The following is a 26,066-nucleotide window of genomic DNA, read 5'->3' as shown; positions in this document are numbered from 1 at the left end:
ACTACTTGAACAATCTTTGATTTTTTTTGACATGCAAATTTCTCAGTAATTATGAGTATCAGAAAAATCATATTTGGAATATGTGTTCCTTGCAATGTCTGCATGTCAACCAGGCAGGGATTATCTGACTTAGACCCCATTTCATGGATCAGTGATCAAGGTTAAAGATGCATGATTTACTACTATAAGAGTAGATCAACTATGTGGTTTATGGAATGATTGTAGTAGGTACATGCAGAAGTCCATTTCAGTCTAGCAGGTTTCATCTAACCTTGACCTCATTTTCATGGTTCATTGGTCAATGTTATATTTGTATTTTGATATTCTTTTTTTAAATACTATAAGCAGTAGGTCAACTATACTTGATCTATTGAATGCTTGGAAGATGTACATATCTGTATGGCAGGTTTCATCTGACCTTGACCTCATTTTCGTTGTTCATTTGTTAGTGTTTCGTTTTTGTGTTTTGGTCTGATTTTTTAAATACTATACGCTGTAGGTCAACTATATTGGGAGTAGGGAATAATTGTAAGATGAACATGTCTGTCTGGCAGGTTTCATTTTACCTTGACCTCATTTTTATGGTTCAAGGCTCAATGTTAGGTTTTTGTGTTTTGGTTTAGTTTTTAAATTATCATAAGCAATATGTCAGCTATGTTGAATAATTATTGTAAGGTGTGCATGTTTGTCAGACAGGAATATCTGATCTTAACTTCATTTCCATGGATATTTAAAAATGTTAAGCATTTGCAATACTTGTAGTAAAACCTATATCTTTGAGACTTTCTACATGAGACCAAAGGTCAATAAAGCAGTCAAAACATTTCAGCGTGTGCACTTTTGTTTATATTGTTCAGTTGCTTTTTTCATTTTTTATTTCATTCATTATATATTACGATAACACAAATTATAGTTATTTCATGTTTTATTTTTGTGAAAAAAAATAACATCTCTTTTATGTATTTCATACAACAAAATAAATACATCACTCTTTGTAGATCATCATGTACAAGTTTATCAGTATAAAGTAAATGCATCACTATATATTAAACCATTGATGTTAACAATGGATCATTAGACATTTTATAACTTTAATACATTTTTTTTCTATTTTCACAAAATAAAAGACTAAGAAAATTCATGTTTTTTAAATGCTGGATTGTTAAAATTGTTTCTATAAAAAAAGGGGGAATGTTTTAAAATTTGTCAAGGAAATGAAACAAATAAAATCATTTAGCACCTTTTTCAAAGCTTGCAAAAGGAACATATAGCACCATGTTTAAACAAAGTATTTATACATTATATAATCATAAATTTGTTCATCAGTATGCTAACTAATGAACTATTAAAGCTATAACAAATATCATGTCTAAAAGATTAGGCAGCAGTCATTTTGTTTGACAAGTCTAAAATCAATGTTTTTGAAAATCACATTCACTTTATAAAAAAAGTGTTCAATTAAGCATTTGATTAAAGAAGATCATCCAACTTTAAATTCTGAAATATTTATTTGTCTTTTCAAATTCTAGAAATAAAGAATTTTTGATCTAGAAATAAAGAATTTTTGAATAATAATTTAAATATTAAAAGTCAAAAGGTTTTTAAATTCACTATTTTGAATTATTTTTAAATGCTTAAATATATGACAGGATAATTTGTAAATATCATAGTGGTGTACATTGTCAAAAGTTGAGCAAAACTAACTATACAGTTAATTTTCAAATAACATTACAGACTAATTCAAAATTGCAATTAACTATACAGACAACAATGCTTATGTTATAAATGCAAGGTACAATATCACATAAAAATATGTAACTTTTTGTATTTAGAAAAATATTGAGATTCATAAGAACAAACATTTGTGTCATAATTAAATAACTGTGACCCTTTTCACAAAGAATCTTCCAAGTAAAAATGCATTTGAGTACCACTTACAATCATATTGTGAAAAGAGCCACTGGATTTCAACATTTGTAATATATTATGAACAGCAGTTCTTGAAAACTTGTAAAATGGAAGACAACAGATTTCAAACGAAGAACAAGGGAAGTAATTCAAAATGCTTATTTGATATTAATTATCAATTTCACGATTCCTTCATTTGTCTTGGTTTTTGATCTTTAAAATGATCAAATTTAAAAACATTTTCAAATACAAATTTCATTTCGAAAATAAACAATGAAATAACTTCCTTTAATACTTTTGAAATTATCATTTTGTTTTATATGTCATTGAATTTCTCTGATGGAATTGAATAGTTTTTATTCAATGAATTTCTTAAACATTTTTTTCTACCAGTATAAATTTGATAAAATCCAATATTATAACAAAATCTTTAAAATATGGATGTTTAAAAATTATTAAAAAGTAAAATAAAACAGCAGTTTTATCAGTTACATTGTATTTAATAACTATTACAGTAACAAAGTTTTTCAACTATTTCAAACTGAAATAATTAGATATTATTAGTAGAACTACCGTAATTGATTTAAGAGTTGACAATCTACTTGTCTACAACATAATGGTTCAAGATAACAGTGGTTTAAAACATATATAAAAAGGTCAACAAATATATAAATAAAACATAAAAACATCTTCTTCAGCAGGGATGACTAGATTTTTGTCTTCTTTGTGCTCTTGGTTTCGAACCTGAAAAAATAAGGGGAGATAATACATTAATTATGAAATATAGATAAAAACAGTAGATGAAAAGATGCATGTCAATCAGACAGCAACCCCAAAACAATTATTAAAACAACAGTAGCAGGTTAGCATTTTTTTTTTTTTTTTTTTTGAAAAGTTTATTCCAAACTAGAAAATATACTTGAAATGCTCAATTAAACCAATAATAATTTATATTCCTTCATTACAAAATTGTATACTCAATGAATTTGATGATTCCCATCAGCTATATTCTGAAAGAGGATCATCTGCTGTACGTTACAGTTATTAAAACTTACCAAGAACACTGAGATCATCATGTAGAATCTAATCCCATAACAAACAAGTGCTGCCAGAAGATACAATGCTGTAAATTCCTCCTCAAAATATACATGGCACAGTTGTGGCTGGACGGTTTCTTTTAAAGCTTTGTTCTGAACACATATTTTATATATACATTGTTTGATTGCATAGTTTTGATTGGCTACACGTAAGACGGTGACCACTCATCTGACTGTGGTCTGTCTGGTAGCTGGTTATTGTCTCTTCGTGTCGAAGAGTTCAATTTGTGTTTGCGTTCAAATGTTTCTCTTGGCGTCAAGCCACCACTATTTTTAGCACTATTTGAATAATTGTCAGAAAAAGGACGATTTGGACGTCCATTATTGTCAAATGGACTTGAACATTTGTGAAAATCTCTGTTGTTGTACCCAAATGCTCTACTGTCATCTGAAATAAAAAAATATCAATATTTACTTTAAATATAAAGTGTTTGTTATACACCAATACATTTCAAAATTTAAGACGGATTATTGGTTAATAGATGTACAGTGGCAAACATTTCATACAAAATAGGATGAAACATGATTCATAGATTTAAAATAAATTACGTAAATTGCTATTTATGATTTTTAATATATCGTTAGAAAAATTTAAGTTGGTTTGTTCTGTTGATGCTTGTATTCTATATGCTCATATTTTTTTTTAGCTTTTTCAATTCTTTTTTGAAGCATCTCGAATGAGTTTTTGTGTTCCAGAAATATTCGTTTAAAGGGAAAAATCATCATTTATATTTTAAAATCCACCCTATGAAAATGCATTTGTATTGTATTTTTTCTGTTCGTATATACAATTGTTTTATTTTTGTAATTTTACTGAGAACATAATTTCCTATTTCTATTCAGGTTTTTAAAGTCAGACCTAAAACAGAATCTTTTTTTCTCCAATGACATTCTATTACCTGGATTATTAGCACTGTTTGGCAATTCTGATTCACTCCCTCCTCGACCACTATCACTACCAATCGTTTCTGCTGAGGTATCACTTCCTGTATCATGTGCTTTCTGTAAACTTTTTATCTGAAAATAAAATATAATAATTGTAAATACTGTCTTGGCTCAAACTTTTCTTCTTCTTTTTTTTTAAAGAAATCATAAATAGCAATACAGTCCTCACTGCATCTTGTAATGAATGTATATGTAAATTCTTTTATAAAAATATTTTGCTATAAAGTGGATTATTGGCTGTGAACACTACAAAGACCTTGTTGATATAGAAAATGTGTTTTTTTCAATTTTTTCCTGAATGGGTTTTCTTACAAATTCACCCTTTAATGGCTACCTTCCTTATTTTTTTTTAAAAGAAATTAAGTTTTATATAATATCTTTAAGAATATTAATCAATTTGTAAGTGCAGAAATGTCTCTCATCAACAGAACAGACTTTTATAATTTTTTCCATGATAACCAACTGACCAAATTAAGAGAATTTGACCATTCCTTTCACTGAACCACAAATTTGTATTAGCATTTTGTGAGATGGAAGAAAATCAAAAAGACAGATGGGGTATTGTTCTTTTCTGACAATTATTATTTTTAGATCTCCTCAAACAAAGGGCAAACAATGGTGTCAGGTGAAAAATATTTTTTAGACAGGTAAAAGTAATTTTTTCTGACCATAATGGTCCACTTGGTCACTGCATGATGGTTTTATTATGCATTTTGATAGCTCTATTAAGCCTATTTTATTCAATGGACATTGAAATTAGTATTTCTACAAACTGTCCAATCAAAAGATTTCATTGTCCAGTGTATTATTTTCAAATTTTAAATATGGTCCAACATTTAAGGGCTTATAAATATGTGCTATCTTAACTAAAGTTCAGAGGTCACAGTCACAGGCTTAATTCATATGCTTTTAATAATAATCTTAAAATACATGTGATTTTGACCGTCACATGCAGCTCTTTGGGATGGGAATGTCACCAAATTTTGATATGCGACAAAACTCTGCAATTAAGTTGTGATTTATCTAATCAGGTGTACCATACCCGATATTTAGTAGTTATTTAAACCCTCATAATAGAGTTTTATGTCCAGTTCATTACATGAGAATCAAGAACAGGGGTTAGAAAGGGTGCTGCTTTATAGCACCCTCTATTGTGTCAAAAACACCTAACCTGTAAAAATAATCATGTTCAAACAGAATTTTAAACAGACCACAATCTGATAAATCAAAAGATAGGCTATGGTCACCTTCTATGAAGCGTAAACTCATTTTCACCCTCAGGCCAAAATGTACATTTCATGGTCATCATCATCACTGGTCAGTTGATTGGGTGGACAAGGTCTGACAAACAAAACCATTAATGACGGTCGGACTACAAAGGGTCTAACTAGATGACAACACAAGATAAGTCTGTTAGAAGTAATAGGTCGGGTTGTATGTTGTCACTGGTCAAAGTCACTGGTCAGTCACTGATTCATAAACATATAATGTCAATTATACCCCATGATAATACACTATATCCTGTAGATATATAATATTTTTGTTTCATAGATGTATTGCGTAATGTTACATGAATTTTGGCTGACACTAATACATAATCAAGGGAGATAATTAGCATTCCATCAAAAAGGTCCTGAAGATAAATTGTGAGGAATTTTATAATAACTGCCTATTAATGGGAATTTGTGGAATATGTAATGAAGCTTGCTGTTATCATATTGTTTAATCAAGATTTTATTTTCCCTTCTTAGCCAAAAATATTCAAATATGTAAAAATAAAAATAAAATGTAATTTTCAAGACATATTTCTTGTTGTTTTCTGTTTTAACATTGATGTATATTTGTGTATTTATTTACAACCTGGTATACATTAACTTGTATGTTTTTTTTTTTTTTTTTACCATAAACAGATAAATCTGTCAAATGTAAGAAAAAAAATTATGTTATTCGGTCAACTTTTGTCAGAAATAGAGACAAAATACTACATCACTTTGGCCTTTTTCATTTATCATTAACAGAGATAATCAGATCAAAGTAACATTTCCAGTACAGTTACATTTGGTGGTAGCATTTTCTAGAATCACATATAATTATCATGAACTATCCAATTTGAGGGGTCAGAGCCAACAATTTTTTGTTATTCACCCCCCAAAAAAATCATGACCGATGGAGACTTCTAGTGACACACCAGCTACTGTGTATGTGTAGATAACATCTTCTGACAGACTGACAGACATTCTGCATCACCCACACCACATTTATTGAACAAATATAGTACCTGTTTATCTGGCTGTATTAAAAACTGTTGGAACTGCATTGTATTATTCTTAGAAGGTTTCATGGAGTTATGCTGAAAAATAAAGAAATAAATGTTTAAATTTGTATTTACTATAATGGCATTAATCAATTTTCTCTGTGTTAATACATTCAACAATTAAGAAGTTGCAATTAAAATCACATACACTATGGCCTGAAAGCCTTCAAGATCTTAAACAACATATATTATTAGTATCATTTGAGGTAGCATACATTCTCCTCAATGCTAATGTCGAATGGATTCAGAGAGAAAAAATAAATCAAAGAGCTGATTATGACAAAGTATTTTGTACCTTTTTATTTCATTTGTTAAATACAAAATAATGATTTTACAAATTAAAAGTTCGTAAACCTGTAGATTTATTATAAACCAGGAACTGTTCCTATTTCCTAACAATAACAAATCATAAATCAATCCAATCAACAAGGACTAAAAGTTCACCACCTTCCATAGATTTTACAAAATAAATGTCAATCATAAAATCAATTAATGTCACCAATTGCATGACAATTGACAAATTTATGTGTGCATGTCAACCTAATTTGATGTAAATCATTCAAAATATTCCATCAATATTAGATATTCATATTTGTGTGGTTGATTTCTTACTGTTGTGTATTGGATGGATATCAGTTTATCAATTATTACATTAAAAGCTTTCTATTTCTTATTTCTTCATTTATTTTTAATTAATTGCATCAATTTATTTATTTTATTAGATATTCATATTTTTGTAGTTGATTTCTTACTGTTGTGTATTGGAACATATTGGTTAATCAATTATCACTAATATTGAAATTTATGTTCATTTCTTTTATTTACTTTTAATATCTCTAATGAAATGATATCACATTTTCATTAATTTTCTTTTAAAAATTCATGAATAATTAAAATAGTTCTCTGGATTTTTCTTAATAGATAATTATTCTTTATTTCTAAATGATTCTTCATAAATAAATGAATATAAAGTCTATTTGTTTCAATAAAGATCTATTTCAAAATCCTATCAACCAATATCCTTAAATAAAAATCTAACGGTTACAGAAGTCCCAAAGATAATATTGTATCATCTAAAACTTCATTTATTTTCAAATTTATTCACCCCTTCATTTTAGAAACCCTAAGTGCGCTCTGTGTGGCTGTAGTTCCTTAAATCAACATATTTATAATTTCCATACACAGCAAGTTAAATCTAAATCTAATCCTTTGTCAATATTTGTCAACATGCTAAACATCCTAAATAAATATTTTTGCGAGGAAATGTAATTGCAAAGAAGTCATTCGTACTTGTTGAAATGACCAAAAAAGTCAAATATGAATACATCAGGTTCAAAGTTACATTATAAGAGTTTCATGAATCACTCAGGGAGTCTGTTTTGGGTTTTCTCATTGTTGAAGGCCATACAATGTCCTGTATATGCATGTTTTTCAAAATCTACATTCTATCATGATATTTATTGGTATTTGTCTCATTTTGCAATCATACCAAGTATTCTTATATATATACATAAATATCAGGGATGATTAAAATCTATTATCTATTTTCAATTCAAAATTTTCTAAATTTGAGGTTTAAGCTGGTACCTAACACTTTTACTAAAATCAATTTGGTTCGTTTAATTTTCATAAAATTTTGACAAAGTATTTACTTTGACCCTAGGACATGTAGGACAAAAAAATAAAAAATTTTAAAAATTTGAACCAACCATTTTATCAGAAAAATTACACTGGTTACGTGGCAGTTTGACAAACTAATTTTGATTATTGAGAAGCTTAATATTCTCTTAATAACGCAACATAATTAAAATGTTCAGCTGATTTTACAGAGTTATCTCCCTGTAGTGTTAGGTACCACCTTAAACTGCAATAAAAGCAAAAGTAATTCTTTTGATTTCACACCTATAATAGATCAGGTTTTAAGCCAATTTATAAAAATAAACCACTCAAATTACAACTTAAAAGGATAAGTAAAGAAACTAAAGAGAAAACTGGGAGACAAAAATATCAAATTGCTAATAAAAAATCATTATTTACATTGGCACATCATTAAACTGAATTAGATTTTAAATTTATTTTATTTTCAAGTACCTATTAAAAATTCTTAAACAATTACTCATTTGAACTAAACATCAAATTATCAAATTAACAATCTTTTTAAAAGAGTATCAAATTTTCCGAATTCGATTCGTAACATTGTGTTAAATTTGTATTAAACAAATTTGGATAAAAATCTTCAGAAATCTTCAAAGCTTGGGATAGATCCGATGACCCATTTAAATATACTTGTCCATTATGTCGTGATCAAAGAGGAACCCATCGCTGAATCAATCTGTCTCCGATCATTAACTACATTTAATTCAAATCAAGATTATGTACACAGACCATTTCCGATGACAGAAGTGCCAACCAAATTTTTACAAAGTTCCAAAGGTCCCCTCTTATCGGAATGTCATGACCAAAAAGTTTAAAGGTCTATCTTACATCGGGATAATTTATTTGAATGTTTCCACTCTGTATCTATAAACTAAATCCCTTGGAAAGATATTTTTCGATAAAACGATAATTTTATGAATCAAACTTTTTTTTTATGTTACATAGATTTGTCGGATCAATCTTTTTAATCACCATCTATGACACATTATGAGATAAGTGTGAATTATAATCTGATCTTCTATATAATGTTTATACTTTAATGTATAAAGTTCACATAATAATCTTGTAATTTCTGACCCTTTTAATCCAAGATGATGATTTGTTACCCTTAATTCCCCTTATTTACAATTGGCGGGAAATTGCAATTACTACATCTGACAGGTGATACAATGATGTTTACACATTTTAACTTTATCAATCAAAACCAAACAAACATATAAAATTAAACAACAAAAATTGCTTCAATGATGGTTTTTCTCTTTCCCTATTTTGGACTTTCAAGGGAAAAAAGGGGGGATTTCTAATGACTTTTTACCAAAATTTAATGGGTTACAAAATAATTGAAAAGAAATGATGTGTTCCTTATCAACTGAAATTACAGATTAAGATGATTATTCTGTGTGTTTGCCAAAACAAATTTGTTTTCATCCAATTCTAAAACTAATTATTGCTAGTTCATTCAATGTAAGATCTCTCCAGGAAATAAAATTTTAATGGATTTTTAATTTTTTTTCTAAAGTAGTTTAATTGAACTACTTAAATGCATGTTTATTTGTAAAACTTACATCTCTATCGTCATAGGAGAAACTGGAAGCATCAAAAGCATTATCTAGGTCATCTTCTAACGAAAAACTGACTTCCTTCTTCTTCTTCCGTGAAAGATCACCATGATTAGGATCGTAACTCACAGTCCCATTCGTAAAGACATCACCATTTGCATGTTTAACTTTTTCTCTTCTCGATTGTTCGGCTAGTTTTTTATCGTTTCTTCGTAAAATGATAATAATGGCTATGATTACGGCAGAAACTAAAGCAGTAAATGCCACAACTACTGCAGAAATGACCACATATTTATTCCCAGTAGTGTTATCTTTCACTGGCGAAACTGCTGCCATATTGGCATATACTAAAACTATGAATACATCCTGAGTTGTTTCCCTTGGATTAACTCCCTTGTCTTTGACAGATATCACAACAGGAAAAACTGTGTCCTCTTTAATCATATGAGTGCTAGCTAGAATTATCTGCCCATGTTTGTTAATGTCAAATATTCCCAACTGGTTGCCTGCTACAATGGAGTAAGCTAGATCAGCGTTAATTCCAGAATCAGCATCTGTTGCATTTACGGTTGCTATGACAGAGCCTACAGATTCTAAGTAAACAATAGCAAGTGTTTTATTGTTACTGTTCGGAAAATGTATGACAGGGTAATGGTCATTGCCATCGGCAACCATAATTCTTACCTCCCTTTGAGCTACTTTCGGAACAATACCATGATCACTTACAACGATTCTAAATCTATATTCACCTTTGTCTTCACGATTCAATTTTTGTGTGGTCATAATAGTTCCATTAGGATAAACGTGAAAGGGCACATCAGCATTATTGCCAACAAGAGAAAATGTCAATCGGGCATTTTCTCCTTCATCTAAATCAAAAGCAGTCAGTTTGCCAACTAATGTTTGTGCATCTTGGTTTTCTAAAACATGGAAATTAAACGCAGTAACATTAAACGTTGGCGAATTGTCATTTACATCAGTGACATTAACTACCACGGTTGCTGTCCCAGTTAATGGACGAGATCCTGAATCAACAGCTAAAACTCTGAATGTCAATCGTGGATTAATTTCACGATCAAAAACCTTCTTTGTGTTAATAATTCCTGTAATATCATTGATGACAAAACTGTCCACACCATCGGCATGTAAGAAGTAACGTATAATAGAATTATGGCCAGCATCACAATCTGAGGCAGTTACCTGGGTTACAAGAGACCCTGATGTACTATTTTCAGAGATGGCGGCAAAATATGCATAATTAACATTAAACATAGGTGTACAATCATTCTCGTCAGCAAGTTGCACGGTAAAGCTCTCCTGAGTTGTCATTGGTGGATTTCCCTGGTCATTGCATGTGACTGTGATAGTATGAGTATCGGCTGTTTCGCGATCTAATATTTGTTTGATAATAACAGCATACTTCCCAGCTGATAAAGATTGCAGTTCAAACTTATCGTTATTGATCACACATGTGACCTGTCCAGATTTTCCGCTATCAGAATCTTGAACGTTAACAATAGCAATGGCTTTGCCTACTTTTTCTGCCTCTGAAATATTCACAGTGTTAGAGTTGATCTTTGACACTAAATAACTAAATGTGACATGAGGGGGGTTGTTTCCATCATCTTCTACACGAATCGTAACTAAAGTCTGCGACCACTGTGGATCGGTTCCATGATCACTAGCATCCACATAAAACTTGTAAAGATTTTTTTGTCCATAATCGAAAGCTTGTTTTAAATTTATTTTCCCAGTTTCAGAATTCAAACTAAAAACTTGTTGAATGTTATCTAAATCAGACTGGTGAGGACTGAAGCGGTAGAAGACTCGTCCATTTTCACCGATGTCTTTATCAGTAGCCAATAACTGTAAAAGGGTATTACCAACACTGAAATTTTCCTTGATGGAGATGTTATAGTCCGACTGGAATTCTGGTTTATTATCGTTAGCATCAATGACTTTTACATCCACGGTCATTGTTCCAATATTTGGTGGAGATCCCCCATCTTTGGCTGTGACATGAAACTGATAAAAATCGTCAACTTCTCTATCTAACTTTTGACGCAGTTCAACTCGTAAAATGAAACTCTGATCTAAATTTCTCTCGACATTCAAATCGAAGGTGCTGTTCAAAGGTGAAATTTCGTAACCTTGTATAGAATTTATGCCGATGTCCTTATCTTGTGCACTATCCAATGAGTATAAAGTGCCGATGCTATCATCTTCATGGATTTCGAGAGTGATTGAACTTTGTGGAAAGGTAGGAACATTGTCATTTTTGTCGATAATTGAAATTTCGATAGTGTACAATGCGAAAAAGTTTGAAAATGGTGATGAAACTGCAACATCAAATGTGATATCACATGTTTGTTTAAGCTTACAGATCTCCTCTCGATCTATCACAGTTGTGGTTTTAATATCCCCCGTAGTTTCAACGATGTTAAATAAATCGGCACTATTTTCACTATTAGTAGAAACCCTTTTATATTCCAACATATTAAAATCCTGACCGGACATATTAGACGAAAGTCCACTGTTTACGGCAATGTTACCTACAATTGTATCTATTGCTTTCTCTTCTTCGATTGAAAATGATAACATTGAGCAGTGAATGAAGTCTACGAGAAGAAGAACAACAGCGAAAATGTTCATGGTCCCCATCTTTCTCTTTTTTCTGCCAGGTAATGCTACTTCTTCATTTGATCAATCTGAAAATAAATATGCAATTATTAAATAAAATCTATCAAATTGATTTTTATCTCTTAACAAATTTAAAAATCTGTCAGAATAAGCATTATAGTTAAGCAGATCATCTTCACAGATTAACCTTTGGACAGCAGAGTTGCATTGTCCACAAAATACAAGTTAAATACCGAATCTTACCTCAGGATGTGCCTGATATAAGTGCTGATTTTTTAAAACTGAAAATCCAAAGTTTCAAACTGTGCAACTCATTGACCACTGACACAAAACTATGAATTAATTTAATGATAAGCGACTTTCATGGGCTGAAGTCTTAAGATGTAAGCCTCTTACACGTAAAACTAGCCAGTGGCTTTCTTAAATGCACACAAGCAAGCAAAAAAAACCAAAGATGGCTTTGGAACGATGATAAAATTTTATAATGATGTATTTGAATCACCGAATGATTCATTTCATGGTTGTATAAAGGCAATTTATAAATGAGGTTTTTATTATATTTTTTTCAACAAAAGCTGTTCAAAACATTAGATATTGCTGTGCCATCATATTGAAATTATGACATTTTTAATGTTTTTACAAAAGTAGTGAATTGAAAAAATATTATTTGCTAAAATAACAAATTGTCTTTTAAAAATGTTGAAGTCAAGCAACATTTGAAATCGATATCCTGTAATTTTCATTTCGATTTCGTAATGGTTTTTTTCTTTAGCTTATAATAACTTGCAACTCTTTCTCAGTACACTTATTTAAAGTTTAAAATTTCAAATTAAAAACGTACATCCAACTCAAACATAAAATGCTATTTATCTTATAACTTGATTCAATTTCAAATGTGCAAATACAATTTCATAACTAGGAAATTATTTAACCAAATAGGTACAAAACTGTCTATTTATATTTAAAGAACTAAATTATGTTTCAAATTTTAATAAGATGTAATAGTTGAATTACTAAAAGTATTTTTAAAAGCCTTCTTTTTTATGAGAAAATATTTTTTTGTTGATTGAATTTTGATTCATGAGCTATACTGTGTTAAAATCAATGCCAACATTGCATACACTTTGAAGCCTTGAGGATGCTAAACTTTTGATTAAAAATATTTTCAGTAAAAAAAACCATCTCACGATAAATACTATTAGTTCTAAAAGTTTCTTATAAGATAAATGTTCAAATCAATGCCAACATTGCATACAATTTGAAGCCTTGAGGATGCTAAACTTTTGATTAAAAATATTTTCAGCAAAAAAAATCCCATCTCATGATAAATACTATTAGTTCTGTAAGTTTCTTATAAGATAAATGTTCAAACCTGATTTGAAATTGCATCACAATTATGAATGATTATAAATTAAAAATCCAGATGAAGATACATTTATAAAATTACATCACTACTTTACAACCATATGTACCGCTTTACCTATGATTATTCACCTGCCTCATCGTAAACACGTAAAAATAATTACTATTCAAAACTACAAATAAAGTCATTCTGATTATTAATTAATTTAGGAAAGGCTCCTGTCATCGGACACGGTGAAATATATGAATTTATGATGTTTTGTCCATCACATCTGCTTCCGAAAGTTGCCCGAAGGCCATTTTGAAATTTTTTCCATTTATCATATATCCTGTATAAAAGCCCAAAATAGGTGTTTGTCGGTTGTTTTTCAATTTGCAATTAATAAATGACAAAAGTTTTCATTGTTTTTAATATATAAAATTGTTTGTTTTGGTGTATAGAAATTAATTTGATTTAATTAATGTTTGAGGTTGATAGCATTTAACCTTTTTACTTCCTTGTTCATGTTCTTATGAACTGATAATAACGTAAATGTTTGGTCATACAGTAAAAACCACACAAGACTAAATGGTTAAAACTGTTAGATTTAAAGGATGGTTAAGCACGTAAGCAAACTCCCTCAACATTACATTTGAAAATAATTTATTTATTGAAATTTTCAAATAATTTATGTTCTATTCAGTGGGGGATCCAGGGGGGGGGGGGGTAGGGGGGGGGTTCCGGGGGTACGCACCCCCCCTTTATTTTTGCCGATCAATGCATTTGTATCGGGACATATGTTTTGCACCCCCCCCTTTGCCCTGGGTTAGCATGGGTTAGCACCCCCCCTTTCGAAAATTCCTGCATCCGCCCCTGCTATTACCATTTAGATGTTGGTAAAGGTCTTAAGGAGAGACAGACAGCAACCTCTCTTGTGTATATCTAATTTTTTCTATTACCGGTAAAAAAAAAGAAAAAAGTTTTATTTACCTTGCACACATTTAAACTTTAAATTCCAATTTTCCAAACTTTGTCTGTTTCTTACATTCGATATAAACGTCCCTTAAAATCTATCTATTTCAGTGTAATGTTACCTTTTAGAAATCCAGTCAAAGAATGATACCTCATAGCCATTCACAACAAGATAACTTTTATTCCAACAGTTTAGAATAAAGAACTTTCTCTTTTGAAAACCCAACAGTTTGATCCGAGTCTATTACAATTTGATTTTCACACTTACACTCAGCATGGTGTGAAACATTTCCTTAAAGAGTGTGAATAATAAAAATGATTAACACACTGACATTTGTTGTTTGTTTAATCCCATGTCAAGATGTTGATCATTAAGATAAGATTATGGATTAGGATTAATCCAAATGGGTCATAATGACTTATGATTCTTACTAATCTGTCTGTCTTCCTTCTTTAACTAGAATAAATTATATCCATTATTTATTTCCTCCTTAAAATTTTAATACTGTAAATTAAGAGAGATTATTTCAATGTTTTATTTTTTTGCAAATTGTGACGATTTCATTTAAAATTTCTCAAAAATAAATATTTTCTAAATTTTGATAGCAATTGCTTGAATTTTAGAACTTAATTCATTAAATATACCCATGTTTTCTAAGTTACTTCTAATATGACCATTTTGGGGTTGGCTTAATTCGCACATTTCGACAAATTATGGTAAGCTTAAATCATAGTTCTAGTTACAAATTTCAATTTATCGTACAAATTCAAAGATTAAAATCGAAATCTTACCTTAAAAAGTTGTTGGTCTATTTAATAATCTTATAGCATTGATGTGTTGAGAATGTAAAAGTATATCTTTTTTTGATAAATTCACGTTATTTCAATCACATCCTTGGTCAAGAAAAGGTCATATTTATAATGTTTAGAAATTTCCTGTCAGGAAAAAATTTAATTCTCCAAACACAAAAGCTACAATGATTGACCATGTTTACAAAACTGATATCTTAGTTTTTGGATTAGAAAAGCTATCGTCTTCAAACACATGGTCAAACAAACTTTAAATACCCAGTGCCCACCTCGTAGGACACTATTATATTTAATCTTGCGCTATACTTTCCAATTTAAATATTAGCTCGGAATCTATTTTCTGTTTATATTGTCTTAATGAGCAAACAGCTGACCAGAGGAATAAATAAACTTTAACGAAAACTTGTCGGAGAAAGCAAACTAAGAGACGACAAGTGGGTACCTCCTGGAAAGTGAAGTACCGTGTTTTGACACTCAAATTAAATGACCGAATGGATCTAATTGATACTTATATAATTACGGATTGGTCAGCACTTGTATATAATTGATATTTACTGTTTCAAGTGTCAACTTTTGCTGGTCATTTTTTGTTTGCTATAAACACAAACAAGATCATTTCCGATAGAGAGAGACAAACATTACAGGTTAAAGCTTTAAGACCTTAGATTCTGCTTGGATATTATGAAATTTCAATGTAAGGTTCTCCTGAGTAAAGAATTTTTAACTTTAAAATGTACCAAATAAAATGAATGACTTTTTTTTTCCATTTTATTTGTATAAATTTCAGATTTTATATATAATTTTCAAACAAGTTTTGTATTTTTGTCCTTTTCTAAATTATGTAACAAATGTTATTTTTTCCATTTCATTAGCATACAATGTATAAGGTAGATTTAAAACAAATATCAAGTCTGAAATTTTATTATGTCTAAGTTTCATACTTTAAATAAACTTTCTTGCTTATAAACTTTTAAAGTAGAAATATTATTCTTGAATAGAATCAAAATAAAGAAAAAGAAAACGAAAAAAATAAATACCTTGCACTGCTTCATCTGAATAAATTATTTTAAAAGTGGTCTTAAAAAGTCTTATTATTCATAAATTTGTTATATCGTCGCTGTTATGCAAAAACCTCGTATCTAAGGTTTTGATAATTTTACAACAGGCAGTAAAAACTGAAATCTTTTTATCGATTATTTAGAATTAAATATGTATGTTCCACTGTATGCGAAAATATCTGATCTTCTAACCAATCAATTACCAAGAGGAGCAAACATTTCATCACCTATATTGTATTTTCAAAGCTTTTCATTATTTTTATTAGCTATGAGAACCTAAAATTGATAAAACTGTACCTGTTATAATGTCAGCTGCCGTGCAAAGTGTTTTTCTTTTGAGATACGATATTTTCGCACAACAAAATGTCTCACCAATCCGACTACACTTTTTCGTCACAATTGTCAGAATTCGGATTAATGATTGGTTAGAAGATCAGATATTTTCGCATACAGTGGAACATACATATTTAATCCTAAATAATCGCTAAAAAGATTTCCACAAAAAATTGAGATACGAGGTTTTTGCATAACAGCGACGATATAAATTTTTTTGTTTTTGTTTACTTTTGCTATAAATAAGTCACCAATATTAACAGATGAGACAAAATAGTGAGAAAAAATCTAGTTTGTTCAAAAGATTAATTAGAAAATAACATAGAAAAACACTTACATATAATAAGAAAAAAAATCCTGAACAAATTTTAAAGTACATCCAAATGAACACAAGTATATCCCAATGCACGTAAATCAACACAATGTCGTTCTGTTTCCGTCCATCAACACAATAAAACGAATAAATAATAATACTGTCCTTTCCCCAGGTAGCCACTTCAATCAATTAAACATATCTACGTCCATTTCATGTTACTCTGATTTTTACCTGTTGAGATCAAACAATTTACCTTCAATACCCAGGTAAGAGATAAGATAAACGACTCATTCTATCATCCATATCCCAGATACAGGGATAATTCTATTAAACCCCTATTGTTCCAATATAGAATTGAAGTGTTCCGAAAAGGCTGATAGTTGCTACTGAAGAGATTAAATAGGGTTGTTCACTAACTAAAAAGAAAATCGTTTTCTTTAGCCGGGGTAATATTTCATGACGATTTTGACATTGTCTATTGTCGAGGGCTTGTCATCAGGTTAAAAATGATGTGTTATCTACAAGCTTGTGTTGAATATATGTCTTAATCAGAAACCCTTGTACAGAACTTGTGATAGAACAGAAACATCATTTCTACTGATTTCTTCATAAATCATTTAGTAATCAAATTGAACACCTTAACATATAAATATTTTCTCCATTGAGTTTGTGCTGTCTTTTTCAATACGAAAACAAGCACTAAGGTCACAATTCAATATCATTAAGAATTTTTAAAAACATAAAACTGCATTTTATATCAATATCAAAATATGCTAGTAGTCAAATATCTGATCATGATTTTAAAAAAAACAAACAGATTTTTGAGATTGATAACTTCAAAACTTAAATTTTCTTTTCTGTGTCTATGTTACTTTCATTTTGACTTTAAGAAGTTATAAGTGGAATATTCATATGCATAATTTTAATGTCAAGCACGTTAATTCTTGTATCCTGTTAACATGTTAAATTCAAATTTATTTTCAATATAATTTGAGACAAGAGTTATGGCCCTTGTTTCAAGATGATATTGATGAAATGTTTTACCATCTGTGGCTTGTATTAATGGTATCATTCAAATATTAACACATATTCATAACAGCAAATTATTGAAAAGTTTTAAATGATTACTTGTTCAGTTTCATATTTGTGGAGACAGATGGGTTCAATTACCATGAAATTATTTATCTATCATATAACATGTTCTGTTAAGACACATATTGCATTTATATTTTTAATTTCTATGAACTTATCATCATGTGCAGGTTTTAGACACTAAGGAAAATTTATGATATTTTTAAGTACAAATCAAAATTGATTTCGGTAGTCTTAGAACCATTGAATGAATTTAATCCCAACCTGTTAAGATTGGCTGATATAAGGGGCTGGTAAAACAAATTATAAATGTAAATTAGTACCACAATATAAATAATTGTTTAATATTTAAAATCAGTAGTAACTGCATTCTTCATAAAAGAAATTGTCCAGTGTATAGTCTTAGTTTTCACTCGCAAGCACTCTCAAACTCATAATTCAAAATTTTAATTTACTTTTTTAATTACTCAATTAGATATCTATCTACATGGAAACCTTTTTGTAAATAAAAATACCCTTTTCTCACCCAATAATACATATTTTACATAAAAATTATAAATGATTTCCCTTACCTCAACTTGACTACGTGCAATATCTAAACTACACTTCCATGAGAAAAGTTTCATATAACTTACAAGTGTTACAAACTCGTTACAAACAGCGTAATTAAATATTATGACATTTTAATAAATAACAAGTATACAACACTTTTAATTATGTCACATATATATCATTATAATTCATAATTTAAAACAACTGCTAGCATACAAACTAGGGTTGTCTGGGGAGAAATGCATCATTGATGTAAAGTAACTCGGAAATTTTAAAAACAAAGAATGCACTGTTTTATATGTTGACTTTTTAATTATTAATGCATATATGCAACTTGATGACTTTTTAAGTGAAATAAGAATAAGACTTATTGTCAGTGTCGCCTTCCTGGAACTAAAACTGCAATTGTTTATCCATATTTCTTTTCTTTACTTTGAAAGGATGTTTTTAAAAAAATAATGTTGATAAAAGAATACTGTCATAATGATGAATACTATCATAAAATTTATAGAATAAACCAGGCTATCTCAATCAGCCAATTATCTAAAAAAAAAAATCTTTTAGAGAGTTCGAGTATTAAATTCCCCCCTTTTTTCTCACAGAAACTTAAAGTTAACTTAGGTTAAGATCGTTGTAACATTTGCAGTTGAACATTTGAAAAAAAAATAAAAAATATGAGGATAAAAACATTTTACTTACAGTGAAATATCTGTCTGAACTGAAGTAAATAATTAAAAGTTTTTTTCAAATAGATCTCCACAAAGAACCTGTGTTATCCAAATAAAACCATGTAAAATTTCACAAGTTACTGGAATATATGCTATAAAGATTTGCTTATCCCAGAACAAACATCCTTGGTAAAATAATCATCTTGTTTACTCAAAACTCTGTATAGGTTTCAATCATTGAAATAAAAACTTAAACAATCAACCCGTGAAACAGCTAATTACCAACACAACCCCTTATCACAGGAACCCAACACTAATCCTGATTGGCCCACAATTGATTTCCTTAAGACAGGATAAATATTAGATGATAGGGCCTTTAGTCCCCCTCTTTTCATCATTAGGACTCCAGATAAAATCAAGCCATACCCTCCGACAGATGGATATCACCTATCAAATTTAATCTCTTCTTTTGTGCATGTTTCTGTTAGATCTTAATATGGTCAATTGTTCTGGGTTTCTGTGATTAGCGAAGGTGTTAAATTTCCACTTGATAACACAAGATAGCAAACTAGGAGATCTATAAGATGTGACCACTTGTGACCACAGCCATGACGGAATTGGAATGATAATTTTGCTTTGACTCACAAGAAGTCATTAATTTTATGAGACTGTTGGATTAAATTGCTATTCCCGCCTTTAATAAGAAAGAATTATAACTATCAAGCTTGGTATTAAGAGTAATCACTTAGTGTTCTTATTTCATTCAAAGAGGAATGGATCCCCCCCTTTTTTTTCTAGATTCACAAAAAAAAATCACATTAAGTTCAGACATTTTTATTGATTGATTTTGGCATTGTTATAATTATACAAGTCATCCATAAAAAATATTGAAATTGTCAATTTGACCATTCTATTGCTGTTGGTCATTCCTAATTCCAATTAAGTTTAATAATTAATTATTAATTTTTATTTGTATACTGATTAATGATGACCAGTAACTAAGAAACATTTATGATGGTTTCTTGTCAAAGATTAATGTTCAGGGTCAATCCCATGTTACTGGTTTTTAGGGGTCAATCATGTTTCTAGGCATCAATGATAAAAGCAAGAGCTAGCAGAAACCTGAATTTCAGAGGATCTTTACACTGATCTATACATCTACTATGCACATCTTAAAAACATTTATCTTGTTACTCATGTACAGCAGTTTCATTTTTTTCCAATCAAAAATAAGAATATTATTGTTTTTTAATTTAATGGTGGAAATTCTGATTATTAATTTGTTTTCTAGATTTCACTGCCTAATTTTACAAGTGATCGATCGAACCTCAAGGCAACACTTCATAAAAAAAATCATACTTAGACTAAGGTTTAGAGCAACACATTTTTAGAAAATAGTGACTATATTCAATATCACATTAACAGAAAAAAGATGATCTTGCTTATCATTGAGAGATCAATTTCAGAATATGAAACGTATTTCATCACAGAAACTGACGAAGACAAATGAATAAATAAATTGACAGAAAACATACAGCTATAATACATGATACCTATTTCTGGTATGAATATGAAAAATTACATTTTTTCTGTTATGAATATGAAAAATTACAAAGTAATTATTAGATCATATTACCCATGATGTATTTTCCGTCAAGCTCTTTTCACAAAAGCAAACAGTTTGTTTAAAGGGCATGAAACTACTCAGATAATATCGCCAAAATAGTTATTAAATCTCTGTTATAAATATTTAATTTGATTTATCAAATCAAAATTAAAATGTATGGCGCAATTAAAGCGGCTGCCTAACGGTCTAGTCTTTTGGTATTTAGGTACTTGTAGAGATCCTTGGTGGAAATGGAATCTTAATCAATTTAATTATGAATTATTACTTGTAATATTATGAGAAATTGAGTCTAATCCATGTCAAAATTAATCATATCATATTTGATTAAATATATAAATGTTAAGCAAGAATTTTTTGTACCAAATTTTTACCTGAATTAACATTCAGTAAATGTTAAATTATTCCAGCACCAATTTTATATCTATCATTGTGTGCCCATGTGAATGTTAAATTAAAAGACTGCATTTCTACTCAATAAGTGCCACTGAACATAAGCTAAAAAGTCCTGTTTTATCTTTATTAATTTTCAAAGGTAACACATGATAATGGTTCTATTGAATGCTATCTATCAGGCTTCTTATAGCATATAATATATATATATATATAAAAAAAGATTTGGTAAGATTGCCAATGAGACAACTCTACACCAGAGACCAAAAGACGAATAAGTTTACAATTGTACAGCAATCAACAATGAGCAAAGCTAATACTGCAAAGAAAGCTATGAAAGGCTCACAAATGACATATGTACAACTATTCAAACCAGAAAAATAACAGCCTGATATATAGAAAACAATTTGGAATCTGGGTGAAGAGCGGCTACAGGTCACAGCACCATTTACAAAATTTTGATGAAGTTAATGGCAATCATACAATTAACAAAACATATTTCCATCTCAGTTACATTTTATGTATCTTTCCTTTCGCCATTGTTGCGTATAAAAAAGCAAAATTATTTTTGTCATTATACATGTATAATATAAGTCAAAAACCTACCTTTTAAGAGCTTCATAAGTATCAAAATTGCTTTCAACAGCTAATAACTGTCTCATCTAGAACCACAAAACCCCTTTCACTTCTCATTAAAGTAAATTATATATACAGTTACAAACCCCAAGGCACAATGTTACATTTAAACTTCAGATGTAAATTTCAACGTACTTTCAATGTCAATTTCAGTAAGAAGATCTCCGTCACAGCGGGTTGGACTATCTCAGAGTCATACTTTTTTCGTCCGTCTTGCATCTTTTAGATTTTAAGTGGGTAAAACATCTCAGTCATACATTTTTGTCCATCTTGTATATATATCTATTAGATTTTAAGTGGGTAAAACGATGCCATCCCAATATTGACCTGACTTCTATTAAGATTATCACACATTGTTAAAGAGGGGAAAGATTTATTTGTGTGGAAATTAACACATTGTTAAGTACCCTGAATCAATGTTTACATATCTATTAGGTCATGGGACCCTTTAGTTTGGTCTGTTAAAATCTGCAAGTTTTTTAAATACATAACTAGCTGTCTTATTTACTTTTCAGGCTAAGATTGTTTGATGCTAGGATTACAACACAAAGGAATTCTAATACAATATATTTGTAACAGTTGTTGAAATTGTATTTTTTATATACCAAATTAAATTCAACTTTTAGAGTGTTGTTATTTCATAATTGGTCCATAGTATTAAAAAATTACTTGAGGAATAGGAATTATAAGTGAGGTAAAAAGGGGACATACCATGCATAGGGAAAGATATCATTTCAAATAGAATATCAAATAAGTAATATGAATATGTAAACTGTTATATATTTATTTGTTTGTGTGAAAGTGTTATAAGAGCCCATGAGAACAGAAGCACCCCCTCCCTACCCCCCCCAAAAAAACCCAAAAACTTTTTAAACTAATTTCCTTTTACCACAAGGCTTAAATACTTCAATATGTTTATCAATTTTTGTAATTTCAAAATATACTGCTCCTGTTTGCTATCTTAGACTTCATTCATTTTTGTTTAATGCGTAGTTGAAAGATAAAAAAAAGTCTTTTGATATTTTTTTGTATTTATTAATGTTATCTTTAATATAAAACAATCACTTGAAAATCTCTAAGGCTTACTCAATTTTAGCACTTGAACTTCATGTTAAAAGAATCAGATTAAATAGTAATTTTCTTTAGTTCATAAGTGAATATAGTGGGAACAGTCAGGGAGTTCCACATCAGTTTTGAAGATTATTTTTCTTGTAATTTTTTGAAGTCCAAATATATAACACAGTTAAGATATTTTGTTTTACATAAGTATTTACAGTAAAACAAAAATTCATAATAGTAAATAAATAAATCAAAGTCCTTTATCAAACATGATTTGATTTGTGTATATCCCTAAAACAATTTTATTCCAAAGTCCTTAAAAAAGTTAATGATATTTTCCTATAACCTATTCACATCAATATTCCATATCAAAATAAGATTTGTCATTGCTGTACTTCTTTGATCAATTTTTTTGACATCCTGATTTAATTTTTTGTTAATTTAATGAGTTATCTCCCCTTATTGTGACAGTTTTATTTTAAAACAAACCATCATACTTGATTCTTTCAAAGATCAAAATAGAAATTAAAATCCACATTTGCTGTTTAAATTGAAACATCAAATTAGTACTGCATTTTTTAGTTTTTGAACCACAAGAAACACTTACTTTTTCACATATAATACAAATAATAACAGAATCAAATAAAATTGAGAATGGAAATGGGGAATGTGTCAAAGAGACAACAACCCGACCAAATAAAAAACAATTATTTTATTTATTTAATTATTTAAATGCACACAAAAAATCAGAACTATTTCAAAGAAAAATTGAACGACATGATTCCCGCTTTTTTTTCTAGGTTAAAGTACATTTGAAATTTGTAAACAATTTCTTTGTTTCAAACTGATTAGATAACAAAAAAACATAAACAAAAAGTTAAAAAAAGAACTTTATGTGGGGTGAAATACAAGATTTCAAAGTTCATTTAATTTTCTGTAGATTTTAATCATTCGAAAAAAACAATTGGTGGGGATTGATACAAATCAACTACTATTCAAATGTTGACTAATACAACTACTGTTCCTAATAATAAAAATCCATTATGAAATCGCACAGAACATTACGTGCAACTTCAAACAATATGCTGCCATTGTCCCGATGTGTTTCAAGGCTTCCGCTAAACTTCGATACTTCTTCTATGGGTGAATGGTCTTTTGCACTTAAATGTTGTATCCATTTACAACTAGCGTTAGAACAATACAAGCCTGAAACAATTGTGGCTGATGGTCGAAACAAATGAACTAAAATTGTGGTTGAAATCATTTAAAGTTCTTTGAACTGCAATCCCTTCATTTAGCTTTATAAACTAAAGAGACAAATTCACTAATACAAATGGTCAAAAGCTAGCGGTAAAAAGATGAGGGTGTATTTTGGCCACTAAAACTATGAATATTAAAAATCACAAGGTCATGTTTCTTTATCATTATGGACCCTTTTAGTAACAAAGTCATGTATAGGTTAATAGTTCACTATTACTTAGCAATTTTTAAAATAAATATTTCTTTAAATTAAATTCTCATTTCCTTATTAAACCTTCTTTTTTCATATTTTTGTTTCACATCTAAACAGTTACTCAGTTTTAAATCCTGTAATTTTTTATTCTTCTATCTCTTACACAATTAGTTGTCTTTATACCTTACAAGAGCATGATGCGCCTTCATTAGTGAACTGACGATTTCTGTTTGACACTGACACTATTATTACGATCTCATTGTATTCAGTACGTCCACCTCTGAAGAGCAGAAAAATATTGTTTGAAAAGGAAAGTTACAGGTCCCCTGTGTATGACAAAATGACAGTGACACAACCTTTTAAGTGGTCTACATAATCAAAATTCTTAGAGACAGAAATTCTCTTTTTCAAGTATGAATTTGATAAGGAAGACAATTTTGACAACTTTTATTTAAACATGTTAAATGGTTATTCGGTCGCTACTCAAATTATTTCCCTACCTTGTATACCTTAAGATTAAATGTTCTATTAAGAAACGATACAACTTGATCCGACTGTTTTGCAATCTACGGACAAATATTGACACATCACAGGTTTCATCTTAGTGAGTTTGTCCCTTGTATTGACAATAACGTCAAAACGCAATGACAAAATTGACAAAATATATCCCCGCCACTTACGGTATCAAATGAAAAAAGGTTATCGCATCTTTATTCAACTCAGCACCTTGTTTGAACAAGAATAATTAATTTCAAATACCGTTTTATAATTAATCTCTTTCAATCCTGTATGATGCAATATTGAGACCCAAGTGAGACGTTTGATAAAAATATGTGGATGTTTTCATGTCACAAAAGAGATTTTCGTTGAAAGTTTGTTTGAAATATTGCAAACTGAAGAATGAGTAATGGATAAATAAAAGGTGTTGCGATTCATTTATTTAGGAATGGTTTTCTCTCTGGAATGTCTAATATTTATGACAAGCCCTCTTCTTCCTGGACATTCAAAGACATGAGTATTTTAATGAACTAATTATTGAGAAATTTGAAGCTAAAATTATTGCTTTTCTTCAAAAAAGAGATATATTGGGTATATGATTTAAAAATTATGAAAAGCATAAAATTTCATTTCCTTCTATGCATGTTTATGAAAATGAATGGTTTTTAAATCTTAATTATAAATAGCATGTAACTTAATTAGCTATCCTGGTATTTGCAATTTATCAAATTTGTTTTCTTTCTAGTGATATCATGATTTTCAACTTCCGCTACCAAGTTATAAAAAAAAAAAAAAAAGTAAAAACACAAAAATACTGAACTCTGAGGAAAATTCAAAAAAGAAAGTCCCTGTCAAATCAAATGGCAAATTTAAAAGTTCAAACACATCAAATGAATGGATAACAACTGTCATATTCCTGACTTGGTACAGGCATTTTTATAAAATTTTATAAAATATTTTGATGATGCTTACATCATTAATATCAAGCTACCTTCATGTAAAGAGTTGTTCAAAATTTAAACTTAGTTATAATCAAAGCAAGTTCTATTCCATTCTATAAGGCTTGCTTATCTAATGCATTGTAAAATCTAGATTTCAATTGACCATGAACCCCAATACTTTTCCACATGTTAAATAACAT

At 29.5% G+C, this 26,066-nt stretch overlaps 1 protein-coding gene across 6 annotated transcripts in view; it reads right to left on the bottom strand.

The window, feature by feature from the left end:
- Window positions 1-907: 907 nt before the first annotated feature.
- Window positions 908-26,066, bottom strand: part of LOC139486009 (protocadherin-9-like) — a 67,963-nt gene continuing 42,804 nt past the window's right edge. For 3 of the 6 annotated variants that reach the window (XM_071270699.1, XM_071270704.1, XM_071270702.1), the window contains 5 exons: window positions 9,486-12,187; window positions 6,229-6,300; window positions 3,905-4,022; window positions 2,964-3,393; window positions 908-2,652 (listed from right to left, as the gene is read on the bottom strand). In XM_071270699.1, the coding sequence (XP_071126800.1) occupies window positions 3,149-3,393; window positions 3,905-4,022; window positions 6,229-6,300; window positions 9,486-12,140 (3,090 nt within the window). In that variant the 5' untranslated portion in view covers window positions 12,141-12,187 and the 3' untranslated portion in view covers window positions 908-2,652; window positions 2,964-3,148. Of the gene's footprint in view, window positions 2,653-2,963; window positions 3,394-3,904; window positions 4,023-6,228; window positions 6,301-9,485; window positions 12,188-16,971; window positions 17,377-18,614; window positions 18,730-21,885; window positions 21,978-26,066 lie in introns of those variants that run through there. The other 3 variants (XM_071270703.1, XM_071270700.1, XM_071270701.1) reach the window with 3 other exon arrangements.

Source organism: Mytilus edulis, chromosome 8 (genome assembly GCF_963676685.1).
Source record: "Mytilus edulis chromosome 8, xbMytEdul2.2, whole genome shotgun sequence".
NCBI classification, from domain to species: domain Eukaryota; kingdom Metazoa; phylum Mollusca; class Bivalvia; order Mytilida; family Mytilidae; genus Mytilus; species Mytilus edulis.
The sequence above is the reverse complement of the archived record's forward strand: the minus strand, read 5'-3'. Positions and strand labels throughout refer to the sequence as shown.